The following is a 12,508-nucleotide window of genomic DNA, read 5'->3' as shown; positions in this document are numbered from 1 at the left end:
AGATGGCTCAGAAGCTGCAACTGGTGCAGAATGTCACTCCCAGATTAATAATTGGGACCTATAGCTCCAAACATATAAGATTGTTTATGGCCTACTTGCATTGGCTGCCTCTGTGCTTCCGTTCCTAATTCATGGGGTTGATTTTAACCTATAAACCATATAACACTGCTTAGGACCACAGTACCTGTCAGAGCTCCTTTCTCTACCATGATCTACCCAGACACTACAATCAATTTCTGGGACCTTCCTCTGAGTGCCAACTCTGAGGGACGTGCAAAGGGTTGCAGGGAGGGGGAAGGCTTTCTCAGTGGTGCCCCCACCATGTATGGAATAACCTCCCCACTGTGGCGTTGCTGGTACCGAAACTCATCTTTACAGCGCCACATTAAGATGCCCCCCCATTTGCAGAGGCTTTCAAAGATGTACTTGGCCACCCATGAACTTCAGGGGGATCATCAGGTGTTTTGCAGAGTTAGACTCTCCTTTCTCCTCCTCCTCCTCCTCCTTCTCTCTCTCTCTCTCTCTCTCTCTCTCTCTCTCTGTTTTTCCTTGTCTGTTTTAGCTGTTTTAATTTTTCATAAGATCATAAGATCATGATATATCATAAGATCATAAGATCATAAGATTATGATATATCATAAGAACATATCATTATGATCTTATGATATTTCATTGTCCTTTAATCAGTGCTATGAATCACTATTTGGGTTGTTACAAATAGAAATGGAATGAAATTGTTCCTTCACTGAAGGAAGAAGTTTGGGAAAAATAAAGTTAATCAACAAAGTGCTGTGAATTTTAAGATATCATGCTCAGCATTGGCTCTCACCTTGAGATTCTTGCTCTAAACTCAATCAAAAAAGTATTTTTAGATTTTTTAAATTAAATGCACAGCATCAAACCCAAATAGAAAGTCCACAGAAGTATTTTATTGAAGCTTAGAGATAGCAAGAATGAATTTTATTCATCTGAAATGTTTTTATCAATCAAAATAATTCTATAGTTCCACCATAAAGGTAAAGGTAAAGGTTTCCCCTTGACATTCAGTCAAGTCATGCCTGACTCTAGGGGGTGGTGCTCATCTCCGTTTCCTAGCCGAGGGAGCCAGCGTTTGTCCGCAGACAGTCTCCGTGGTCATGTGGCCGGCATGACTAAACACTGAAGTGCACATAATGCAGTTACCTGCCCACCGAAGTGGTACCTTTTTATCTACTTGCATTTGCATGCTTTCGAACTGCAAGGTTGGCAGGAGCTGGGACGGAGCAATGGGAACTCACCCTGTTGTGCAGATTCGAACAGGCGACCTTTCGATCAACCAGCCCAGCAGCACAGCGGTTTAAACCACTGCGCCACCTGCAGCCCTAGTTCCACCATAATGCATCTCAAATTAGCTAGTAAACATATCAATAATATTTTAGGAAATAGTATACCCAGCAAATCACTAGATTTCCCACTTGACAACTTTTTTTAGAGGCGGTGAAGCCTTGTTAAGCAACACTATAAATTCCGTGCCTGCAGAGAGCTCATTTCAAGATATTTCTAAAGCTAGACTCGAGTTTGAGGGTGGGGAGTCAACTCACCCTTCAACCACACACACTCACTTTCCCTCTTGGTTATCTTCTCCTCCCACAGTAGATGTGCCTAGGAAACAACTTTGCTGTGTAGATCAAGATGAAAAAAAAATCTTTTCCTATGTTTAATTTTTGGTGTTTTCTTATGTTCATTTCTTTCCGATTTGATTTTTGGGGTGCATTCCTTAGGCACATCCTGGAATCATCTTCTTGGGCCTATGGTTCAGAAGGTTTCTTTCCTCCCTTTAAATATTCCTCTTGAGGAGCAAATTCCTACCATTTGGCTGTGCCTTTTGCCTTCTTGGTCTTGGAGGAAGCCATTTGTGAGTGCCTGCAAGCATTGTTAAGTCTTCAGCCAGAAAGGACACAGGTGTTCATACAGCCCTTCCTTGGAAAAAGGCACTTGAGGTTTTACATTTAGGCACATCAGCTTTTTCTGTGCCTCCAGTACATTTCCATACCAGCTTGTTCCACTGTTTTGCTTACAAATGTGCTGATTACAGTCTTTCCTGGCTCTGTCAAGACACTGCTTTCAGGGTCTATTTTGGTGACATATCTTTAGAGGCCAGTTCAGCTCCGGCTATTTCAGTGTCAGGACCATCTTTTTCAATACTAGGTCTGATACTGGTTGACCTCTGTAACACTCCAGGTGCATCTTCCAACCTCTGATAGTTTGATAGCCTTCTTCAAAGCCACACATTTTGGCTACAGTGGTAACAATGAGGAGGAAACAGTACAACCTTTTCCATCAGTACCGAGGACCAGTCATAAGCACATAAGAAAAACCATGCCGCATCAGAACCAAGGTCCATCTAGTCCAGCACTCCATACACACATTGACAACCAGCTGTTGCCCATAGGATCCCTCAAGCAGTATGGGTGCAAGACATCCTCCTGCCCGAGCTCCTCGGCAACTTGTGTATGTAAAGGAGTATGTAAAGGAGGAAACACATAATCAGCAAGGCTAGTGGCCACTGTTGGCCTCCCCCTCTGTGAATCTTTCCAATCCCCTTTTAAAGCCATCCAAATTGGTGACTTTCACCACTTCCCATGGCAACAAATTCCATAGTTTATACACTCTGTGAAGAAGTACTTCCTTTTATCTGTCCTAAACCTCCCACCAATCAGCTTCATGGGATGACCCCGAGTTTGAATGTTATGGAAAAAGGAGAAAAATGTCTTCCTCTCTACTTTCTCCACACCATATATTATTTTAAACTCATCTACCATGTCTCTCCTTACTTGCCTTTTTTCTTAGCTGAACAGTCCCAGTTGTTGCACCTGCTTCTTATAGGGGAGCTGCTCCAGCCCCCTGGTCATTTTGTTGCCCTTCTCTGTACTTTTTCACACTTAACAATGTCCTTTCCCAGGTAAAGTGATCAGAATTTAACACAAGACCAGCATGTATCAGAATCAGCTCTGCTTTCTGTACTGACACCAATGCTGGAGGAGTTTTCTATCAAATCCCCAAACATCCCACCAATGGGAATGACACTGGTGGCCTTGTTACTGAGGACTGATCAAGCTTGCAGAAGGAAAAAGGAGAAATTATTGAGCTCAGCACCAAAGGATTCACAGATCTTTATTTTTTCCACCAACCTTATCTTACCTATGATGAACGATTTTTAAAAGGAATTGTCTAACCTGCATTTAACCTGTAATGAACCAACAAATTCGTAGAGATCTATGATTCTGTCATAGTTAATGGGACTGCAAACCACATGCCCCTTTCGCTTTTACCCTGGAGAATCACATTCTTACTTGCAATAACATCTGTGAGATGAGCAAATGAACTCTGTGTACTCTGTGACAAGATCCTGTATTACTTGTTCATGCTCAAAGACAGGGTAGTTCTGTCTCCTTGTTCCAGGAATGGGTGGACTTCTCCACCTCAGTCGGGACATCATCCTTCTGCTTATCTCCCCTAACCCATCCTGCCTCTTGAGTCATCAGTGCATACCCTAGTCATTTTCCTGGTGCTAGTATTTTATCTGCACAGGACCATGAGCTTCAGAGAGAGCCCATGGTTGTTCCTTTGTTTTGAGGGTCCAAGTTTTCTCCCATTGGAAGTAATTGACTGGCAACCTCTGTTGCTTGCTTAAAAGGTCCAGAGATTACTTCACTAGAGTATTTCATCAGCTGCAGCTTTCCATTGAGAAATTGCAGTGGTGGATCTTTGCTGCGCTGTTGCCTGGTACCAGATCTCTACATTTGTCCACCAAATTTGATGTTAGGCCAAGCTGAGTGCCTCCTTTGGAAGTGCTATGCTCAGCTCCTTGGCTTCTCTGTGCTTCCTCTGGTAAGTAAGATTGTTACTCTGTCCATATATGGAACTGCACAGGCCATGAAGAAGGCACAAGTTGCTTATTTACAAATATATTTTGTTGAGTATTTGTGCAGTTACACAAGTCATCAGCCGACTCCAGGGCAGGTGCTCTTGTACACGTTTCTGTTTTTGGTTCAGTTTTTATAGCTATTGTGGCCAGAAGTAGAATTGAGCAGGAAGGCAGGAGCTGCACATTCCTCACTGATCTGCTTTGAGGGGTGGGGATGCTGCTTGCCAAAACTAATCTGACTATAGAAGTCTCCAGAAACAAACTTGACCCAAATCCTGTGTGTATGACAGCATAGATTACCATTTGATGATCTATAGTTAACAGGTAAGTAGCCTTTCTTTTTCTGATAAAAAACATGAGTAAGTAAAGTGTTTTTCTAGCATATGATAGTTTAATTCATTAGAAATAGCTATTTTACCTCTTCCTTCAGAATGACTAGTCTACAGGAATGTATTCTGTACCTGGCTTTGTTTCTCATGGCAGAAACTGGGTAAGTATAAATCAAGAGCATGTTTAAAAGCAGCTTCATCAGCATTGCTTGCCATGGTAAGTATGAGGAGAGGCCAACCATCTTCCCAGCTTTGCAGCTGCAAAGGTGAACAGAGAGTATTCCAATATACTGCTTGGCAGTCTCTATCCCTTCCTGGTTGGCAAGCTGTAGGTTGTTTGGGAACTGTTACAGAAAATTTGTGCTTGTGGTACAAGGGTCTATGTGTGCACGTGATTTGAAAACATAGTGTATAATTCACATTTTTCCAAGTTGAAATACAGTAAGACGCACCTGTAGGCTGAGTGTTAAAAGGCAATTATTTATGTGCAAACATATTATTAAAAGTTAAGGATTTCATGTGCTTATTTACATTCAGATTCATTCAAACAAATGGGATTTTGCTTGTGACTTTCATTTTAAAAAAAACCCTATTCTTTCACTAATTGTGGTAACACAATTGGTATGTGTTTTCTTAATCTTAGTTTTAAATGGGAAGGTACGTATCCGTGACTGGAGAGAATGGAAGCCACCAAGGAGAAGCAAGTCAGGAAAGCAGGTGAAACGAAGCCTTCCTTCTAAAGCCTTTAAAACACGCCTGTGTTGGTTTTACCTTCATCATCCACATGGTTGCCCTCTGACTTCAGAATCCTGTTGCTTTGCTCATGGGACTGAGGAGCTGAAGCCATCACTAACTATGCCGAAGAAAAATAATGCCAAGCAATAAGGAATTTCTAGCTGGACTTGTTAAATGCATTTCTGTTTTAGTATCATGTGCAGTTATTAGAAGCACACATCTTAATGGTGAGATCTACATTCTGTCCCAGTTAATGGAACAATGAAATCCTTTCTGTGGTTGCTGTGTAGGAGAATAATGATTGTGAAATCTGTTCTTGGAACTTCCAGAGTTTAGTTGTTAGTACCTAACATAACAGTAGTGCATTTCTAGATTAAATTCTATATTAAAATTCAATCACCACCACCACCTTCATCCATGTTCTCAGAATAATTTTGAATATATAGTTTTTTCCCCTTTTTTCCCTTTGCTAAGCGTACAAATATGTACATTTCTCAGGACATCTTTCAGATAATTCTGTCTCTGAAATCATGTAATCACTGGGGCAAGTATTACATGACTTTGCAGTACATCACAGCTTGACATTCCTATTGTTTTAGTGATTTCTCCCTTCATGTTGAGTAAGCCAGCTAGAATGAGGAAGGCTCTGCCTCCAGAACCAGGAGACAGTCTCTTTTCTGTGAGTTCCAGAGGAGGCAATGCCTTTCCCTGTGGCCCTAGACTGATTTCCTGTGCCTCGAGATGAGCAGCAAGCTCTTGCTCTGCCACAAGTCAGGCACTCATGCAAACTTTCCATGGCTTAACTGTAGAACTGGTACTACATATACCATTTTATATTTTATTAAAAGGGAAGAGAGAGCTTTTGCTTCATAAACTCTGAATATGCAATGGTAATAATAGAGGCACAGATCTTAGCTCTTCCGAGTGATTTCCTAAAACTCACTTAATACAAATATTCTCCATTATCTTGTCACTGATTTCCATTTAATGCAGTGCTAACAGCAACTCATGTTGCAGAAATCAGTATTTGTCATACAGGACAGGCCAAATATTAGAGGGTTGTTGGTAGCCCGCAATGTGATGGATGTCCTAGTGTGGCTACAGGTTTATACTTTAAGCCAAGGAGGAAATTGTAATAGGAAGATCTGTAATCCTAAATCCAGTGCTTAAGCTTCTAGCTTAGTCTTTGAGCCATCCTGTTTGGGATAAAGTTGTGTAGGGGACGGATGAGAACAGACAACTACCAAGTGTCTATAGGGATAGGAAAACAGAAAAGTATATAAAGGCAAATGTAATATATTATTGCTGTGGGGAAATATCCATTAATAGATACTTGTTCTCTAGATCTGAGAGTGAGTTGCTGGGCTGTACTTGGCCTAAGAATCATGCTCTTTGGACAACCTTAACCTCAAACATGTATTTGCACTATAGAGATTGAGTAATTTAGAGATCTGGGTCTTACTCTACCTCTTTCAGAAGTAATAAACATTTTGCTGTTGAGTTTGATTCATTGTGTATTTGGAAATGTTACTTCTTACTGCAAGGGGTCTTGGAGCAATGGCCTCCCTAATTTGAAGACAAACAAAAACAGGAGCAATAAATTGAAACTTTATCCAGGTAAGATGAAGCTAATGTTGGCTACTTTGGGAGACAGAGTCAAGCCTGTCTGCAAAGTTACACTCTTGGGTTACGCTATGTAAGGAAACAAATTTGTAACTTGGGGGTGCTTCTATAGTTGGCCTCATTATTGTGGCTTCTGAGGCATGAAGCATATTTCACTGGCTGAATCTGGTGTGCCAGCTGTGTCCTTCTAAACAGAGATTGGTTACAATTCTCATCTAGTAGCTCAATTAGCCACCGGTAATTAACCACTGTTTTATTTTGATGGTCTTTGAAGATTGCTTGAACAAGTTGGTGCAAAACATAGCTAGATTACTTTTGGTCTGAATAAATGGACTATGCAGTCCGTCTCTGACAGTTTTTACATGCCAGGTAGGTACAGACCAGGCAGCTGCACATCCTTGGGTTGCACAAAACCAGGAAATTGCCATAAATAACATAAACATCACCTACACTTAGGCTGACATTTGTGATTAACAGAGCTTTTTCAGAACATAAGTTTTCTGCAAAGTCAAAACATACCAGTCACAGCAAGCCGCCAAGATTTCCTCAGAGTGTCCAGTTGCTTTGCTGCTCCTTGCTGAGCCTGTTACTATTAATGATGCTGCTGAAAGATTCTTTGTTCTGCAGTGTGATTTGGCATGCTGTCCTCTAAGTTAAGTATTACGGTGCTGAGACTTCCTTGGCTTTAATTGCAATTTAAGCTGCAAAACTTCCTATTTGTACCCTCCCCTTTCTCATCTGTATCCACCCACCCATTCATAGCTCTGTCTCCCTTTTTCCTAGTTCAAATGTGACTTTTGTGGTGCCAGGGAGAAAAAGAAGATGCATTCCTCTGCTTGTACTGCACTTATGGAAAGGGAAAAGGACACATTTCTACTAAGAAAACAGCCAGATCATTATTTCCCAAGCTATTTAACCAAGTAAATAGTATTTCAAATCGAACAAGGCAGGATTTTCCTGGTATATAATGCATGAATGTTTGACCCTGAGAGATGTATGTATATGGAATAATGGCTGTATGTGTACACACATTTCAGAGGTCCCGATACTGATCACTCATTGCAGCAGTAGGGAATGAGCTGTCTGTGTCAGGATCTCAGTGTGAGATTACTAAGAAAAGGAGGCGAATTCAGCAGTGAGCTGCTCAGGGCACCTTTGTTGGGTTATGTACCTAGCTGCAAGGTAAGGAAAGCATCAGTCCTTTCTAAATTCCAGCACAATCTATCAAACTTGTCATATGGAATTTATTGAGGAAGTTGAAGTCCTAGTACAAGAGCAATACCATTGTGTCTTGTTCTCACACTTACTGTAAGTGGGGAGTAGAGGCTAGAAATGCAGTGGGCTCATAGAGTTTGGCCCAGGACTTGGCAATATCTTTGGAGGGTCTATTTCTCTTCAGGTTTTTTAAGGCTGTCTTTAGAGCTGGAATCCTTTCAAGGTGGCATGCCAGATAATTAAAATGGCTTTCAAAAATAAGATTTGACAATGGACTGCTTTACATACAGGTGCAGAAAAATGGACAGCTTGTTGCTATATAGTTATGGTATAATATTTGCAATTTTGGTTGGCGCTGTCTTGGACCCTAAATTCATGTCTACACAAATCCAAGTGCAATGTTGAAATAAAAACTATGTGTATATGAAATAAGTTGAGATTTTTTTATGCACTATCAACCTGAAACAGTAATTATTTTAGTGGAGAATTATTTAGTTGTTCTAGAGAATAATGATTTCATCTAAAAGCTAGTTCAATATGATGTGGAATTAAAAATAAGGTTGCTGTTTAGGTCCCTTGGAGGTAAAAACTTCATCCACTGCCTTTTTAAAAGAAATTGCTAAAAGTGGCAACAGAGTAAACATTCAATAAACAACATTATTTATAAGCTATAAACATGCACAAAATGCATCATCATATAAATCAAAGGTTTTCAAACTAGTTCATGAACTATGCTCAGGTTGTTTTGTGGGAAGCCTGTGGATCAGTTTATATCTGTACCTGGTACCTTTATTTTGTTTTTTCCTGATGACACATATCTAGGCCTTCTTGAGTCCTTGAATGACAACAGGAAGGAGAGCAACAGATGGGTGGTTAGGGACTATACTTCTTTAAACTATTTTAGGGAAACAGGCAAGCATGCACCATTTCCCATTAAAAGGCATGTGGTACTGAAGGTAAATGGTGATACTAAAACCAGTCTATAAGTTTCAGGAGGAAGGAAAGTACACTCTGGCTCAGTTCAGTATTGTAAGAGTGGTTGGAACAGATGCAGTCCCGTCATGGAGTGAGGATACACTGCAACATTTTGTTCTGGACTGAACTTGCCATTGTCATTTAAGTGTTAAACTGATATTTTGGACAAGAGTGTTGCAGAATATAAATAGGATCCTGGTTGAATCAGAACATTTACTGCATACACAGACAAGTCTGACAAATATTGGCAGAGAAATTGGTTGCTGTTTTATAGGCTGACATTCCTGCTGCAGTTTAGATCTCTAAAGCATGACCTACATTCAGGTATTAAAAAAACTGTAATAACTGCATATTTGTTTTAGGAAAATGTAAAAAGGAAATTAGTTTTGTGTTTTCCAAATCGGTCACAGCCTAAGTGATCACCTGCCCTTGTTTGCTCAGTTCCACCTTCTAGGCCTCCTGCTATGCGACATCATAGCAAGCATACTGTTGAGCTCTTGTTTACTCAGACTAGAGAAGGTAAGTGGTGAATTGATGTGGCAAGATAGACGCGCCTGACAGAAAAAAAGGAGCCCCCTAGCAATCAGGCTCAGCTTCCTCCCTCTCAGCTCAGCCTCTTAAAATCTGTTTTTCCTTCCAGGAATACTAGCAGTTGTAACACGATCTGTGGGCCGTATATCCCATAATATTTGGGCATGGACATGAAGCACATTAACTTCCTTTGCGGCTGAGCGAGACCAAACTGTGTGGCTCAACGTGGAGGAGCAGCCGGCCGGTGGATGCCACATCACGGCGCCCTCTGCACACAAAGGGCCCTGAGCATGTGGCTGCAGCAGTTTCTCGTGAGTGCCTTGATCAGCATTGTGGATCTTGCTGTCCCCGTCTGCAAACTGGGTCCAGAAGCTCAGGGTAAGATAAGAACCCTTCTGAAAGCAAGCAAGCTGAGGTTGCTGAAGCGGAAGGAGGTCGTCCGTCCCCTTCCCCCCCCCCCCGCCCTCCCCGTGCGCACGCTTTTTCCCAGTCTCTGGGAAATCAGCGGGACTCTTTGGATGGGTGCCTATGCCATTAAACTGCCAAATCTAAGCAAGGTACATGGTATAGCTTGATCCCAGGCTTCTTCAGAGTACATCAGAATCAATGTCTCTGGAGTAATTTAAGACTTGCCCGAACTATTTGGGAGACAGAGATCTTCCCAGTGCCTGCCTTCCAGGAACAGAGTGATCAGATTGAGCAAATGGATGTGCTTTGTCCGTTAAGTGTGTATGCCTTACGATCTTCTGTAGGTTGACCCTTAGCTTGCTCCTTCCAGTCTGAGAAGGGAAGGAAGACGTCCTTCAGATCAACAAGTTTCATGCCCTCAGGGGCAACTGCTGTACATAATATTGGGTACATTAGAAGGGCTAATTATGTTGCTATTAACACTTGTAGAAGCCAGAAGCAGCAAAGGAGGCTGTGTCCTCCCTTTGATAGTGATGGGCACTGTAGATAGATAAAACTTTGTTACAGTCAAAGACCAGCTCAGTTCAAATAAATAGATTTTTTTAAAGAAGGAAATACATTAAAGGTTGGGCATTGTACTTTGTGAACTTTCCCCAGCATTTTAGTATTGGGAAACATTCTTGGCTGTTCAAAAGGTTTTGAACTGAGTCCCACAATGTAAGGATCTTGTGAAAGGATCTTAGCAGCACTGCCTGGGAACTGATCCCAACCCTCAACATTAGAGTAGTAGAAACCATCAGGCCCAGGACAGCAGCGCTGCAGAAAACCATGTCTGCAGGCAGATACCAGAGTCATTTATCGCACCATTTTATGGCATTCTATGGGGCTTGTGAGCCCCTTGGTCCTGCTGGAACCCTGGATTGGCTTCCTTTGGCAATGTGAAGTAGCAGGGAGAGTTTGCTCAGCAGGTGGGAAGTGAGAGAAGAACTGCATCCCATGTTTAGTGCATCATCTGCTTTGGTCTTCACAGTTGCCAGGTATTATATAAAGTATCAGACAAATGACAATACAAGTACACTGGGATAAAATACTGGAATTAGACCAAAGAGACTCATGTAAATTTGTGAGGAAAGTCAGGGATAGGGAGAACAAAAATAAGGTGTTGGGACAGCATCACAAAACACATTCTTCTTATTGGAGATATTTATTTGCTGTACTTAATGGCTGCTGTTTAGCGAGTGTTTGTAAGGGACTCACAAGAAGAAATAGCTCAATATTCAAAAACAAGCAAAACAACATTAAAAGGATAAAATGTATAAAAAGAAATCACAGAGAATAAAAACAGCTTAAAGTAGGAGGAACTAGAGGGCCTGGGGAAATAAAAAGGACTTTTCTTGTGCTGGAATGATGTTAAAGTAGGTGCCTCTTTGGGGAGGGCCTTCCAAATCCAGTGTATCACCATGCCAAAGGGCCTCTCTACCTCACTTCACTTGGTGGGGGCATTCTACTAGGGCTTTCTGAAAAAGATCTCAAGATCCATGGGAGAGAGGTGGTCCTTGCTGCTGGTAAGATTGTCCAGTTCCAGTTAGCCAATGCTCTGAACTAGCAGTATTTTTGAGACTGTTCTCAAAGGCAGTCCCACAATCATTGCATTGCCGTAGTTCACAGAAGTTGCAAGGTTGTGGGTAACTGAAGAATGGTCATTCCTGTAAAAATAGGCTTGAAGCTGATGCACCAGCCTAAGATGCTAAAAGGTTACTTGGGCCACGGAGGCCAGTTGTGCATTCACTGACAAAGACAGATCAATGAACACTGACATCCACCCTTCCTAAATGACATAATTGCTCCTTCTGTTACTGGATGGAATTATATCCTGTGGGAAGAAGAGACATTATATTCTCTTTAGACAGTAGGTGTTTTTCTCTCTAAGGAAACAAAACAGCATTTTATTTTTTCCAGTCTGGTTTCAGAGCAGCTCAGGGTATCAAGTCTATTTTATTTGTGCCTAGAGTAAGAAGAAATTGGGGAACAAATATTCATGTGATGTGTATGCAAAAAGTTAGTGTCTAGGAGTGAGGTGGCCTGCTTACCACTGGGCAGAGACCAGAAGGCTTGTCACAAGGAAAGCTGTTCTTAAACTGGAAAAAACATCCCCCCCCCCCCCCACCCCGCATCTGCAAACCTAAGCCTAAAGATTGAATGTGGACCTACCCCAGGATCCTGCAGGAACTTTCATATTATTATTAAGTTAAATTTCTATACCAGCACTTATCTGTAAAGGCCTCTCAATGCAGCTGCTGTATAATGAATCACTATGTTCTCTTGGATCAAATGCAAGACTTGGTAAGAGTCGTGCACATATTATTAGCTTGGTTCCATCCTTTCCTTTTCTGGCAATTTCCAAGACCTACATCAAGAGTTCCACAGGGCTTCATAATATTCCTGCTTTTATCCAACATCAATACAGAAAGGTACGGAATGGATGTGCAGATTTCCTCAGTTCCCTTCCATTTTTATAGTTCTTTTAAGACTTGGGTTCCACTCCAGTTGGCTTCTTGCAAGCAAGAGGAATTTCAGAGTGTTGATAATGGATTTTGCATATTTGAGTTTTATTGCATTTTATTATTGTTTGTTATAGTTTTATCCTGCCTTTCTGCCTTGATTTGAGGGACTCAGGTAGCTCACAACTGATAAATAAACAAAGAAATTACATGAATAATCAAATTAAAAAAGAAAAAAGAATTTAGATAAATATATAGGAGGAAGAAGAGAACAGAGTCTGAAA

The 12,508-nt window shown here is 41.3% G+C and overlaps 2 protein-coding genes across 8 annotated transcripts in view; both read left to right on the top strand.

The window, feature by feature from the left end:
- TRMT44 (tRNA methyltransferase 44 homolog) overlaps positions 1-6,477 on the top strand; it is a 32,513-nt gene extending 26,036 nt beyond the window's left edge. For 4 of the 7 annotated variants that reach the window (XM_044417938.1, XM_044417937.1, XM_044417942.1 and 1 more), the window contains exon 11: positions 3,677-5,012. In XM_044417938.1, coding sequence (XP_044273873.1) covers positions 3,677-4,044 — 368 coding nt within the window. In that variant the 3' untranslated portion in view covers positions 4,045-5,012. Of the gene's footprint in view, positions 1-3,676 lie in introns of all 7 variants that reach the window. The other 3 variants (XM_044417941.1, XM_044417939.1, XM_044417940.1) reach the window with 2 other exon arrangements.
- Positions 6,478-6,597: 120 nt separating this feature from the next.
- Positions 6,598-12,508, top strand: part of CPZ (carboxypeptidase Z) — a 53,979-nt gene continuing 48,068 nt past the window's right edge. The window contains exons 1-2 of the mRNA XM_044417944.1: positions 6,598-7,514; positions 9,425-9,693. Coding sequence (XP_044273879.1) covers positions 9,564-9,693 — 130 coding nt within the window. The 5' untranslated portion in view covers positions 6,598-7,514; positions 9,425-9,563. The remainder of the gene's footprint in view (positions 7,515-9,424; positions 9,694-12,508) is intronic.

This window comes from Varanus komodoensis, unplaced genomic scaffold, assembly GCF_004798865.1.
Source record: "Varanus komodoensis strain SLA01 unplaced genomic scaffold, ASM479886v1 scaffold9, whole genome shotgun sequence".
In the NCBI taxonomy this organism is placed as follows: domain Eukaryota; kingdom Metazoa; phylum Chordata; class Lepidosauria; order Squamata; family Varanidae; genus Varanus; species Varanus komodoensis.
The sequence above is the reverse complement of the archived record's forward strand: the minus strand, read 5'-3'. Positions and strand labels throughout refer to the sequence as shown.